We start from the raw sequence: 15,268 nt of genomic DNA on the forward strand, positions 1-15,268 counted from the left end.
ACTTCCCCAATGCTTACTTCACATGATTTGAAGATAAAACAAGTTTTTAAAAAATGAAATAAAAAGTTAAATAATTTAAAATTACTAAAGCCTGAATTTCCCTAAGTGTGTCCAATGGAATATCAATAGGTATTAGAAGAAAAAAATGTTTTGTGGTCTAGGTTTCAGAAATGCTGACTGACAAAATGTAAAACAGGATCCTTAACTACAAAGTTTCTCAGATCTTCAAATGTGTAAATAAGTACATTATATGGACTCTAGTAGTAGGATATAGTATCCCAAACTCATCTGATTACAACAGTCATTTGCAGAGCCTCTCAAGGGACTAGTGCTCCAAGAATCACGTTTTGAGAAGTGACTTCTGGGCATGTTAGAAATCACTTATTACATAAATGAATGTCCTAATCATAGATCCCTTTATCATGTCAAGATTAATCCTTGTCTCATATGTGTAATATTATTAGATTAACAATTAGGAGAGGGCCTGATCTACTTGGCATGTACAGTTCCATAAAAAAATAAAGAATGCTGATTATCCCGTTTTGATGATTATTCTAAACCCAAGTGGTAAAGTTTAAGCCAATTTTATCTCTGTACATAACTAGAACTTCAACAAACCTCTACATAAACAGTATCATTTTCAAACAGGCTAGAATAATTCAGCATCTACATTCCCTTACGGCTGGCAAAAGACATCTGTGAAAACTGAGCAGCATCTATAATTTACAAACATAAAAAATAGCAAAATTCTGTGAACACAATGTTAAAATCAACAACCAATATATAGTTATTTTTCAAACCTTACCTGCCCAGTTCCTTTAGTTTTTTCTGAAATTTACAGTGGACTTTCCATTGCCATTTTCCTTCTGGAGTACTAAGTTCTTCGAGGAATGTCAAAAAATTTTTAAGGTTCTCTGTTAGAGATAATGAAGTTCATTTTAAATTCAATAAACAAGTCACCCACTCCACAACTGAATTAAGGAAGAAGTGTTTGTTGATATCATGTAGAACACATACTTTCCTATGTAGTATTTTCTTTCTCTTTTTTCTCCTCTAAGGGAGACAGATCTATACATCCTCTTTGAGATCTAAGAACATAACATCTACACACAAAAAAACAACATGTTGATAACAATAACAAACCAAAAGTAATCCAAGGGAAGTAGGTACAGAGAGCCCTGCTTTATACCAGACTTAAGAGGAAATTATTCGTAAAGAGTAAAAGAATGGGAAAGAAATCTGAGATAATAAAAGCTCAAAAAATGATGGAAATGTACTAGTTATCTGCAACTGGCAGAATGGACAATGCATTAAAGTATGAGTGAGTCACTAATGAGAAAAACCTAGAAAAGACATAAGTTACATGCTTAAAAGAATAAATAAATCTTACCAATTGTGATTACTTCTGGATTTAGAATGGATTCATCAGAAACGATAAAACCTCCAGATACAAATAACTCATTGTATGTATGATTTTTAACATCATCCAAACTATCAACACCAGCAAAACTAACACAAGGAAGCTTCTTTAAAGTCACCAAGCCAGGTACCTATTTAAATACCAAAATAAAAATAGAAATAAGGACAGACAGACCCAAGTGTGAAGTAACCTACATTAGATGTACTATGGCTCACCTATATTAGTGTGTTGTCTCTGCAAAGTCAAGCACAAAAACAATATTTCCAACATTATTTCTAAATATACAAACCAACATTTATGTACTGGGCATCTACCTTGAACAGAACTCTCTAAGGAAGAGGCACTTAACAAGAGACCTGGAAACACAGAATGACAAATGCTAACTTGCCTGGCCCTGTGAGTACAGTCCGAATTCAAATGAGGCAGCAGCCTACGGACTGAAACAGGAAAGACTTCAAAGAGCAGTAGGACTTGAGACAGTCTCCTAAGACTAGACGGGGTACCTCCAAACCCAAGGGAAAGGGGGACTGCTTCAGCAAAGAGGGGGTACAGACAGGTTTTACCTAGGACATACAAATAAAGGTGATAACAATATAAAGAGAGTCAGCAGACCCAATGGCATTCAAGGAGTCAGTATTCTTAGTCTTGACCATTTAAGCGATAGGTAAGATCTGTGATATGCCACAATTTAAAATTTTGTAGAGGTATAAATATGAATCTCATGAGCTGATTCACAGAGGGTAGTTTAGGTCTCAAGTCCTAAACCTCCCAACCTCAAAGTTTTATCTCCTTTAAAGCTTATGAGGATATTTTAAAAACAAACAGCTTTAGTCTCAAAGATAGTAGGGATTTTTTACAACCAAAATAAGCAAAGAATTCAGCTTAATAGTCTACCTTGTGAATGAAACCTGCAATGTCTTCATTTTGAATAATAATCAATAGTTTATCTAATTTTGATCTTCTTTCCAAAAACTGTTCTGGATGACACTCTGTATTGCCTAATTTGATAAGATATTCCTGTTAAAGAAAAAAAACTAAATCAACATTTAAAAGCTTTTTTGCAAACATCCATTTAACACGAGAAATGCAAGATAAAGTAGTTAAGTTTAACTACTACTAGACCACTAATAATGATGCCCTTACACTAGGGACCTCAGAGATCAAGTCCACTCTTAGAGAAGACTCTGAAGCTCAGACCTTAACTGGTCACAATCACAATGTTACGACACTATGCAGTCAAAGCCAAGTAAATGCTAGCTTGGGGTAACAGAACCAGAAAAGCAATGGATTAGCCCAGGTTCTTAACTCTTATTACTTATTCTGGGCAATCCAGAGCTCAGTCATTAACCACTCTCTCACTCCCATTTTCCTTTCCTTTTGAAGCAGGCCCTTGATTCTCTGCAGCAGTGTTACCGGTATACTCCTTCAGAGTTAAAAAGCACTTTTATGACTACTGTAGTTCCTTTAACTCACAACAGCCCCAGGATCATTCATACAGAGCTTCAGTATGTACAACGTTACTTACATATTAATTAGCCATGCCTGTCAAGTTTACATCTTCAAACAAAACACTCTCCCATCTAACACATCCTTCCATGCTGCTGACACGGTACTACCTTTCAAAGGACACAAGAGAGCCAGTCCCAGCAGAATTCTCTTTGCTTGCTGGGGGAATCCTGAACTCTGAAGCAAACTGCAGGATTCTGAAAGTCACATTCCTCATTTCACAGATACAGGAGCAGATTAATTTTCTCAAGGTTGGCACGCTGGTTAGATAACCATAAATCTAAACCAAGGATGCCTCACAATCAGTCTTTCAAGAGCTGTCTACAAGTGTCACACCCAAAGAGGATACTTCTATGTAGCCCTAAAGAAGCATCTTCTACAGTGTTTGATTTTGCTCTAACTTCTAAAGCCTCTGGGCAAATCTCAGAGCAGTTTACAATCAGGTTATGAAAAAGTAAATTATTGTCTGATAGGCCTGCTTGTAATTTTTGGTCTTTTTACATTAAGAAATTTTAAATGCAAGTTTGTGTTAAATAAGACACTTTAACTCATAAAGTAACAAATCAATTTGACTCCAGAAATATTTAGGAAGTTTAAAATTTTATTCATAAAGTCCTGTACTATACTGTAACATTTCTGCTAGAAAATTTCCAATGGATATTGAATAAAAGAATTAAAAGTGCTGATCTGATTTCCTATCATATTTATAAAACACACAGCATCCTTTTCTTCTTCTACATAAAATAAATAGCAGAAATATGATTTATTCTAAGCCAGAATGGATTAAAAGCACCATTCATAAGTAAACACATTTCCCACAAGTGTGTTACAATCAATTTCTAAAATGCAATGGGAGGAGATGGAGTAATGGTGAGCACACTGGGAACTGTGCCCAACCCACTCTCTCATCTAGCCCTACACCACCATGTAGCTATGCCCCAAAGAGCTGGAAACATGTTGCTGGGGGTGGAAGAATGTTGAGAAGCTCAATGTTCAATCATACAGGGCAAAAATGCAACCAAAAAATTCCTGGTAAATCTGGTTTCATCTTCCCAAGAAACTACAGGGAATTGGTAAAGGCAGCACACTGAGCACTCTGTTGCCCCCATTTCCATGCTCTTCACATTCTCATCAACACATCACGTGAAACATGCTGACGTCAAAGAGATCCTCAAACTGACAAAAGGCTGAGGACATGTCAAAGCATGGAGTTTCTGGGCCACTCTGGCTATACGCCACTTATTTATAGTCCCCTATGCTTCCTCTAACTAAAAAAGCAGAAACTTATCATGGTAAGTAAATTCCATAAATAGGAGCAGGCATTTATTTTAAAAACTAGGGCATTCCCGGGCTTCCCTGGTGGCGCAGTGGTTGAGAGAGTCCGCCTGCCGATGCAGGGGACGCGGGTTTCTGCCCCGGTCCGGGAAGATCCCACATGCCGCGGAGCGGCTAGGCCCGTGAGCCATGGCCGCTGGCCCTGCACGTCCGGAGCCTGTGCTCCGCAACGGGAGAGGCCACAACAGTGAGAAGCCTGCATACCGCAAAAAAAACCCCACAAAACAAAACAAAAAAAACCAAGGCATTCCCTTAAGGAATTAAAATGCTATACAGTTTAGTGAATACTAATTGGCAACATTAAACCACTAATTGTCCCATGTGTTATAAATTACATATCTATTGTTACAGATTTTACATACCTCTCTCTATGTGTGTATTTTTTTAAACCAAATGCCTGAAACGCCAGTCTACTCCATAGCTTCAGTACAAAACACATACCTTGCAAGGAGGAATCTTTCATGACTGGGGAAGTGTTTCAGGATCACCATGTTTTTTGATAATAAGGGCTATTGGGAAACCTGGCATGACCAGGGCATCAAGAAATGCCAAAAGATATCATCATTAGGTCATCCTGGACAGTTTTATTTTTCTACCTGATTGATAAAACCCCCTGAGGTAAACACTGACAACTTCATTTCTCTGCATCTTTCCCTCCCCTTTGTTAAAAACCCAGTAAGAAACATTGAAAATCTTTAAATCAACAATTTAAAGGTATCTGCAATATGTATACAACTGGTCTTTAAAATGACACTATGCAAAACAAGATTAAAAATTCTAAGACATTTAGATCACCAGTTGAAATTCAGTTGAAACTTACTAGTCTTTTATTCCACTCTGCATCAAATTATGAAAATAATATGGTCAACACCTAAAAACAAAAATCCATTTTATAGAGCTCAGACCCAACAAGAGAAGTTTAGACAGCATTACAATTACCTTCTCATTTAGTTACCTTTATTTCTTTACAGAGCACACTCTCCTCTTCTTCATGAATATAAAATTTCACAGTATTTTTCTGGACATCTTTCATGATTTTAACCAAACTGTTAAATACTTCAGGTTCTAACTGGCTTATAAAGTTTGAAAGAGCTGGTTGGGCAGAAATGTTTACATCACTGGGCGATTTTGTTTCTTTTTCTACTGGTTCCCGGGCAGTATGATCAGAAGTCACCACTGGCTCTGTGGCATGGTGTGGCTGGTTCACTTCTGCTTCAGTTAAACCCGAAGCCGAAGAGGAAGGCTGCTCATTAGAGTTGGTGTCTTTCAGAGGATCACTACCAAGTGGCTCAAGGAGGTGTTTATTGTTGAAGTCGCTTGAGGAAACTGGTATGACATGCCTTCCCAGAGGGCTCAATGCTATCTTAGTACCAGAATCATTAGGACTGACTGCTGGCAAATTCCCACCCTTGGCTGATGCTTTGATAACAGTATTTAGTTTCTCATGCAAGCCATCTACAAACTCCTGTACAGCAGCTTTGGAAGTCTTAGAATATATGAACTCAGAAAGCCGTTTCATCTTCTCTTGTGTTGAAAAGGTAGGTGTGGAAATTCTGCTGACATATGAAACATTCTTCTGCTTCAGAATCTCTTCTATCTTCCTAGAAAAGAGACTGTACTCTCCTAACACTGTCCTTTCTGTGGTTTCACTCATTGCAGGCGGTTCTGCTGCTGGCACACACTGCTCCTCCACTGTCACCACCTGACCTGTCAACACGTCATCCTCAGTGGTGCCCTTTAGTGTGTCTGTAAATGGAGAGGATGGAAACTGATAATCAGAACTTCTCTGTCTACTTATTACCCGGGGGTCGTTAGGAAAGGCCTCCTGTGGTGGCAGACACACCAGTTGTTCTTCTGGTGATTTCATACCTATATGGGAAGAGTTTATTATTACAAAAGCAATCCAAAATAATAACATCTGAAAATACAAACTAACAAAGAAAAAAAATGCCAGGTCAAGTATATATTTAGAACAAACTATGCATTGGAAGGTAGAATAAAAACCTCAGATAATGGTGTGAACCTATTTCCTATGTGCCCTACTTATTTATGGCTGGTCTTTGTATTTCAGTAGCTAGAGTGGCAAGTCTGAATGTTACTTTCTTTGATTCCTTTTGAAGTATTCAAACAAGGGCCAATTTAACATCAATACAAATTAAGTCACTTGTTTATTTCTGCTTCCCTACCTTTCTGCAGATCTGACTTTAACAGACATGCTTTAAGCAGAATAGTCAGTTTCAACAGCTTGCTCAACCCCTATATTCTTTGCCAAGTAATGTCCACTAAGGTAATACCTCCTTAATAGGAAAATTTTGAGTGTAAGGCAACTGAAAGAATGCCAAGCTGAAATGCTGTGGGAATAAGTCATCAAGTTAAGAGTTGCATTCAGGATCTAGGATAATTAATTTTATCTGTTTTCAGATTTGCTCTTACATATGGGGTTGCTTAGTGGATTTGCTACAATGTTAGGGACTTCAATTTATCAGGAAAAGAAAGTCTCAGTCATATAGGAAGAGAACATAATTTCATAGCTGCATTAACAGTAATACTTTTGATAGCACTTTTGTTCAGTATTTTTATTTTGTTTGGAAATCATTCCAAGAGAAATCATAATAGCTATTTACCCCATATGAGATGAAGACATCATCAAGCTAGCTGATGCTAATGAAAGTACGATAACCCGTGATCCTTGACAACTAGCTCAATCCGTAAGAACGTACTTTTTTCCACTCACAAATCCTAAATTCAAACACATATGTTCTTGAAACTACATTTCAAAACAGGAACCCTAAATCCCTTTTTAAAAAACATGGGGAAAATACATTTAACAGCAATTTATAGTAATACTTTATTTCACAAAAAAACAAACTTTTCATTATTTTTCCCTACAAGTTCATATTATACAATTTTATCCTTTAAAAAAGTACTAATTTTTCTTAAATCTTAGCCAACATTCCCTAACAAATTGCTGTTGTAGTATATAAAATGTTACCTCTAGATCAGAAAGTCCACACATAGGTATAGTTTTCAAAACTATAGTACTTTTAAGGTATAGTGAACTCCCTATTCAAGTCTGCACCCAGGTATAGCAGTGTAACCCCTCTCTACAAAAAATTCAGTTTTGATTTTCCCTACACTCACACTTTTCCAAAGGTTTAAACAGCCTAAGCAGCATTTAGGTTATAACATTTTGCTACCAACCCCAGCGGTTACCATGAACCACTGCACCCATTAAGTACTGCAAAGGCACCTGTCAGCATGGTAAGACCATACAGTAGGTCTGTAGGTCAAAGAAGAGAAGGGGAGCAAAATATCCAACGTACCAGGGTAAGAATTACAACTGTATAAAATTGATAAACCAGAAAATTCAACTTCCATAAAATAATTCAGAAATACTGAATGCCCTTCGTAAATCTGCAACATGGGGTTTAGTGCACATGTGAAATGTCAGCATGAGTACGTAAGAAATCTGTAACAGGGAACTCCCTGGCGGTCCAGTGGTTGGGACTTGGCGCTCTTACTGCTGGAGCTCAAGTTCAATCCCTGGTCGGGGAACTAAGATCCTGCAAGTTGTGCAACGTGGCCAAAAAAAAAAACACCACCACGAAAAAAATAAAATCTATAACAGAGGTTGATCAATGGGGTGAAACTAAGTGTCTGGCCTAGGGGTGGAAGACTTATTTTTTGAAGTAGTTTTGTATTTCTTGAATTATGTACCATGTCAAATATCTGATTTATTCAGATAAAATGTCTTACTTGCATCTTGTAAAACAAATGAGTTGGGAAGGACCACGTGTAATTTTAAAACTTCTGAGTGGTTTGTTATTAAAAATACTTGAATACATTCTCCCAAATATCTCAGCTATAGTTGAGACCAATAAAGTTATTCCTAAATTTTTTTTTCTAAAAAAATTTTTTTTTAAGTAACTGCACCATGAGGCATGCGGGATCTTAGTTCCCCAACCAGGGATCGAACCCGTGCCCCCTGCAGTGGAAGTGTGGAGTCTTAACCACTGGACCACCAGGGAAGTCTCCCAGTAAGCTTATTCCTGAAGGGCTACAGATAAAGGAAATGTTTTTAAGCTGAAATATAACTTAAATCAACATGGGAAATTTTCCATATTAAAAAACTCTAAACCAAATCCCTTTTGAAAATGCAAATGATCACCATCTAATTTTACTTTGTACAGATTTCCCCCATATAATTTTTATTATTAAGATAGACAACTTTATTATTTTTAAAATGTCTTCAATAAATGATTTAAAAGAAACATATCAATATCTATAATAATACATGTTTTCTACTAACTATCATTCAGGCATTGTGGTACTTTGACTTTTAAATGCAAGGGGAGTGGCGAGTTCTCAAAAAGTAGCATCACTTGGATTTTTATACTTTTAACCACAAAATATGAAGATGGTATGCCAAATAAAGACTGCAGATGCTGATGGAGCATTATGAAGCATAAACAAGATACCTGATTCTCCCAATGAGAAAGAATCACTGATAGAAGCAAAACTTACATGAATCTTAGACATATTGTTGTGTGAAAGAGCCAAAACCAAAAGAGGACATATGTAGTAGGTTCCATCTATCTTAAATTCAAGAGTAGGTAAAAACTAATGTATAGCAAAAGAAGTCAGATTAGTGGTTACGGTTTGGGGCAGGAAGAATACTGACTGGGAGGTGCAGAAGACGACCTGCTGGGGTACTGAAAATGTTCTACATCTTGATTTGGGTGGTGGTCACCTAAGTGTTTACATATGTAAGAATTCATCAAGCTGTCTACTAAAGATTTATGCACTTTCCTGTATGTCATAGCAATATATCTGTTCTTCCTGCTTTGTTTTTTTCAATCGTCTTTTCCTAGGAGGAGAGAAAGATCATCTTGAAGAAAACTATTAACTCAAAGTTTTTCTTAATTCCCAAAAGAGAGGAATAACCATAAAGATCTACTAAAATTAGTCATTTAGCTTTTCTTCCGAATTAAAAAAAACACCACCACAAGATTTCTGAAAGAGTAAGACAAAATGAAATGGAAACAAAAAAGACGCAGACCAAACTCCAACCAAGAAGAATCTGCCTATGGCCATCTGCAGGGATGCTGAATTGACTTGAGTTTAGGCAAAAGAGACTGTCTTCTAGGCACCTACTACAACTAGCTAATCAGTAATATCTATAAATGTTTCTGGAATCCAAAAGTTTCCTAATCTCTTAGACTATCTGCAGAAATTAGCTTTACAATTAGCAAAAGAAGAATTGAGTCAAAAAAATTCAAGATTAGGAATAATGTACCTAAATGATACATGGCCTCACCTCCTCTTATTTTTTAAATTTAAGAGAAACTCGAAGACTGCTTCTCGTAAGATGTCCTGTAGAAATGGATTAAGAAAAATATTCTGGTCTTCCCAAGTCATCATATCAGACAGAATCTACTGTAGGTCAAAAAAACTTAATCTCTATGAATATTCAGTGACTCCCTTGAATACATTCTTTGTATAAGAATATTTGATATAAATCAATTAATGATTTAAATACAAATATGATATTGTCCAAATTTTCTGTAATTAACAGACTTAAACTGATGCCCTCCAGATAGAGGACCAGAACTGCAAGTAGCAATTCTGAAGAAGGGCACATTGGGAGGAAAAGCAAAGAGAGCCTTCTCACCTGGTGTTTGTTTCTCACCATGTTTCCCCAGCTGGTCTTCTGGGCTTCTTGCATTCCCTCCTGAGGGAAAGCATCCATTAGATTTGTAGACTCTCTTCAGGTACTGGTGACAACCTTTTAAAGCACCTTTCAGATAACCCCAAATGCTAACAAATTCAAGTATTCCCTCTTCTGCCTAAAATAATCCTGAAGGCTCATTAAGAAATGGGAAGTTGCTTCCCTTTCCATTCAGGTGATGATGGAATATCAACACCTAGATGTTGTGCCTTCAAATGGCTCTGAAACCAGCTATGAAGGTGTCTAAATGAGGAAGGTTAGGATAATCACCTTGTACAGACTACTCCCCTATTCTGTTTTTCCAACTCAAGCCAACTTCTCCAGGTCAGGAGTACCAGCTGCCGCTCTACGATCACTTCTAGGCCTCTTGCCCTCTCTGATAAGGTACTAAGTAGAGAATGGTGCTGAAGCCCATGGAAACTCATCAAGTTTTAGAAATTCTTTGCAGAGTCCTTGGAGGTCTCAGTAGCTTCTAGGTCACAAGCTAGAAAGTATATTTCAGTCGACTTTCTAGCAAAAACTGTTTGTTTTCCTTTTTAAAGGTTAAATAAAGATCTAGGAATGGAAAAGATGTGCCCTGGAAATATTTCCCCAAATGCTTAGCTAACGAAGATGAATAAGAACTTGGAATATTAACAGTATCTGCATATGTGTGTGTATGTGTTTGTACAGAGAAATTAGAATACTGCAAAATGATCTTTCAACATCTGCTAAACTATATTCTTGCCTCATGGTTCAATAAGTTTTCTAGGGATATTTACATTTAATCATTTCAGGCCATTCTCTACAATGATCCAATTTCTCTCAAATTCTCCAATATTAAGAACTCAAATTTCTTTCAAACAGATGAACCTTAACATGACCACTTCTTAGACGACAGCTTGTGAAGTTTAATAATTTGAGAAGACAGCATATAATTGGCTGCCCAAAGACCCTCATTTCATCTCTGCAGCTACCTCACCTTATTAGAAACCCAATTTCTGATAACAATTTTCATTTGCAAGTTGCATGTCCAACTCCATCGGGAGAGTAAGGATATTTTAAATCCCTCTGTTTTTAATAGGCTCTTTTGCAGATACTGACCAAGAACAGCAACACTCAATGATGAATATCACATTGCTCAAAAATAAGATACCGAAGATGTCAGAGCCAAGCAAGACCCAAGAGTGGAATCTAGAAAAGACAAAACCCTTCAGGAAACTGGTCCCTAAGTAAAACCAAGCAAACCTAAGTCCCAGTATACTTGTTCTTACCTGTAATTGGAATCAGTTTCCAATGTATTTCAGTCTCTTCAACATTATTTGACTTAGATTGTCTACGGAATCCATGTTCAATGGGAACAGTGGGACACAAACTGCAATCTTCAAAATTACTCATGCTAATTAAATTTGGATCCTAAAAATTAGAGTACAGATTCAATACCTTTCTTTTTAATTAATTTTAATGTCAAGAAAAAACAACTATTTTTTCACAGCAAATTTACAAACTTCAACCTGAACATTACAAGCAAGTAAAATCAATATGGTGAAGTTATAATGCTCTAATCTCAAACTAGAACATAATTTTTTCTCTCAAAACGTAATTGTTTGATTTACAGCAGAGGTTGGTAAACTTTTTCAGTAAAGCACCCAATATTTTAGGCTTTGCAGGCCAGATACTCAGCTCTGCCATTGAAATGCAAAAGCAGCCATAAGCAATACCTAAATGAATGGGCATGACTGTGTTCCAATCAAATTTTAGTTACAAAAATAGGCAGTGGGCTGGGTTTGGTCCATGCCCCCATCAACACAATTTAGAGTTTTAAATATGTCAGGAAATGGTAACAATATAGGTTAGTTTCTTAGTGCCTACCTTACACATGCCTCCAACTGAGATCCCTGTCTTCATCCTCCCCATAAAATAAATATCCCAAAACTACATGTAGGAAGACTGGGGACATGCATATGACTTTAAAAAAATTTTTTTTCTTTTGGCTGAGCCACGTAGCATACAGGATCTTAGTTCCCTGATCAGGGATCGAACCCGTGCCCCCTGCAGTGGAAGCAGAGTCTTAACCACTGGACAGCCAGGGAAGTCCCATGATGCATATGACTTTTACTCAAAGACAGGGAAGAGAAAAATGGAAGAAAGTAAATTAGGAACAAGTTTTTAGGAACATGGTGCGATCCTGGTACAGTTCCCCAAGTGATGCAACCACTTCTTGGGAAGGGGGGAGCTGGGGAGATTAGGCTACTTCTCAGCTAGATATCAGTACTCTAAGCACCTATCATAAACTGGATGCCCTGTCAAGCATGGCTGAGGGTTACCTCAGAGGTAATCCTAAAGGCCACTCATTTTCCATTGCATGAGAAATACAAAGTATTTAACCTTGTTTCTAACTGGTACACTGACTTTGGTCACCTCATCTGCCTCACCTATGGGTTCTGGTACTGCCAGCAGAAAGCCAGTGTTTTGAGGACTCAATTTTATTATGAAATGATAGAGAATTAACTCCAGTAAGCCATTCCTGACAAATAGATGGTCCAGCCTTCACTTTAACACAATGGTAAATTTCAGACTACACATAAAGCTTATGAGCAGGAAGGAAAACACTTCTGCGTTTATCTCTGTGTAACAAGGAATAACTTAGAAATACTATCCTGCACAGACAGCATTACTGAAATGTGTATCATTTCTTTGTGAAAAGGAAAAACAAGCACATTCACCCTTTTTTTTTTAATTCTTAAAAAAATTTTTTGGCTGTGCCATGCAGCATGTGGGATCTTAGTTCCCTGACCAGGGATCAAACCCGTGGCCCCCTGCAATGGAAGCGCAGAGTCCTAACCACTGGGCCACCAGGGAATTCCCCCCACATCCTCCCTTTCATACACACATTCACAAAAGCAAACAAAGATAACCAATAGATATAGGCTTACGTCTTTCAAATGTAGTTTATGGTCAGTGCCTACTTCACTGGTAGAAACAGCAAGAGGATACTTTAAAGATGATGTATCAACTTCTAGCAGTGGGCTCTGAGTATCCTTAAAATGTGCACTTTCCATTTTTACACCAGTAGGCTGCTCATATTCTTTCTTATCCAGGGTAGAGTTCAACTCATATTCATGCTTTTGCCTCATCTCTTCATAGGCACCATCAGAGCTCAATCCTAAGGCCTTGTTGACTGTGTCTGTCAGGGATGCATCAGAATGACGTGCATTTGCTAGTGTTTCTGATAGCCAATTAAACAACCTATGGATGTCAGCAATGCTAGAGTTAGAGGTATCCTGCTGCTGCCGTCTCAAGTCAGCATCATGCCCAAGTGAGCCAACAGGCTGTGGAGACTCTGAAGGGAAAAGAGAAAGAGACATCTCTTAAAGTCTGGAAGGCAAGCATAAAAATTAATTATCATATAACATTTATAGGCAGGAACTCAATCAAACCACCTGCTTAGAGTTTACAGGTATATCCGTCCCTTACTTTCCAAATATGACTGGTTCTAAAATTTTGCACACAGGTCAAAATTCCCATTAAATGAAGGTTTATTTTCATCATAATTTGAAAATTCTATTAAAAATGAGCTCAAATATTATGTTGGTAATATGGATAATATATATAAATAACTGTACTGTAGTTACCTTAAACTCTATCACCAAAATCCTAAAATCAGTGAGGTACTTGACAATAGAAAAATACCTACACAACTATTTTGCAAAATGTTAGAGAAGGGTATGCAGATTACTCTTAAATCTTCTAAAAATATAAAAACAACAAAAACCCATGATTTTATCTGATTTTGATCTCTCCCATTCTGTACGTAAAATACTGGCTAACCTTTTCATAATCTAAGCTTTATCTTAAATGACTAGATTACTTAATTCATAACAAAGCTGAGATATTAGAGATACAAAATCACCCCAAAGAAATCTACACCAATCTTGCACTAAGAACAAAAAGGACTATGAGAGAAAACATGTTAGACATGGCTCCAAGCAGGTATAAATCTGGGTTATCTGCACCACCAGTATATTTAAAAACTTGCAAAGGGAGGAGACATTCAGAAAGGCATGTGCTTTAATGCTGAAGGAGGGTAGAGCCAGGGTAGATATCAGGATTCCGATTTAGGTAGTGTATATGTACCACAGGCAAAAAAAAAGTTAGAAACAACAGGGTACATACTGTATGATTCTAATTATATGAAATTATAGAGAAGGCAAAATAATCTATAGAGACAGAAAGCAGATCAGCGGTGGAGTGGAATGAGATAAACTACAAAGAAGAACAAGGCAACATTTGGGGGTAATGAAAAATGTCCTATATATTGGAGTAGTGGTAACACAGCTATAAAAAAACTCATTAGACTGTGCACTTAAAATGAGTACATTGTATATAATTCATACTTTAAAAAGTTGATGTTAAAGGCAGTAGGGGAGACAGAAGGCTACCTCTTAATGAGTGGGCTCACCACCAAATCAAGATCAGAATGTTTTAAAAGTTAGAATCTAACCTTTAAATCTCTACTTTCAGGATCAGAAATAAAGTGTGCAAAATGATAAGAAACAAACACAAGTGAGGAACACCTAGATATGCAACTCTGACTATCACTAGTTCTACTTTAACCTATCTACCCCTTTTCCCCTGCCCCATTTCTCCTTTGGTCTATTATAACCAGCATAGCTTTCCCACCATTTTAATTACTGATAAAGCCCGATTTCCACCCACAAATATTTTTTCACACATACAAATTTGCCAATTATCAGCTAAAATGGTGCCAAAATTTAAGTACCTTGCCTATTATGTGTTCAGTGCTAGGAAATATAGCTGACTTTAGGAACAATGTTTGGAGTTAGTCAGAAGTGAGTTCAAACATGGATCAGTGAACTCATAACTTTAGGTAAAATTATTTAACTTCTCTGAGATGGCTTCCTCATCTGTAAAATAAGGATAATAATGTCTACCAATCAAGAACTAAATGAGTCCATACATGTAAAGCAGCTAGCACATAGTAAGCACTTAACTCTCAAGACACAGGCCAACAGTATTAGACAGTATGGATCAGTAAGCACCGTCAGGTTCAGCACAGAGCAGAAATCCAGCATAAGCTAAAGGAGATGAAAACCATCAAGGAGGAGAACAGCCAGAAAGCTAAGGAGGGTTATGAACTGCAAAGATATGAGCCTTGAGAGAAATGAAAGATGCTTCAGGAAAAAAGAAAGAAGTAAAGGGCTGACCATGACATGTTCTGAGAAAAGTGCCTTAACCAAGGAGAGTGGGAAACATGGCTACCCAGGCTGGACGTGGCC

The 15,268-nt window shown here is 37.2% G+C and overlaps 1 protein-coding gene across 10 annotated transcripts in view; it reads right to left on the reverse strand.

The window, feature by feature from the left end:
* Nucleotides 1-15,268, reverse strand: part of TASOR (transcription activation suppressor) — a 52,858-nt gene that overhangs the window by 2,396 nt on the left and 35,194 nt on the right. For 3 of the 10 annotated variants that reach the window (XM_082664535.1, XM_082664541.1, XM_082664536.1), the window contains exons 15-21: nucleotides 12,905-13,311; nucleotides 11,243-11,384; nucleotides 9,933-9,992; nucleotides 5,217-6,130; nucleotides 2,315-2,437; nucleotides 1,391-1,550; nucleotides 806-914 (exon numbers count right to left, since the gene is read on the reverse strand). In XM_082664535.1, coding sequence (XP_082520661.1) covers nucleotides 806-914; nucleotides 1,391-1,550; nucleotides 2,315-2,437; nucleotides 5,217-6,130; nucleotides 9,933-9,992; nucleotides 11,243-11,384; nucleotides 12,905-13,311 — 1,915 coding nt within the window. The remainder of the gene's footprint in view (nucleotides 1-805; nucleotides 915-1,390; nucleotides 1,551-2,314; nucleotides 2,438-5,216; nucleotides 6,131-9,932; nucleotides 9,993-11,242; nucleotides 11,385-12,904; nucleotides 13,312-15,268) is intronic. The other 7 variants (XM_082664539.1, XM_082664543.1, XM_082664540.1 and 4 more) reach the window with 4 other exon arrangements.

This window comes from Grampus griseus, assembly GCF_964374135.1.
Source record: "Grampus griseus genome assembly, chromosome: 10".
In the NCBI taxonomy this organism is placed as follows: Eukaryota; Metazoa; Chordata; class Mammalia; order Artiodactyla; family Delphinidae; genus Grampus; species Grampus griseus.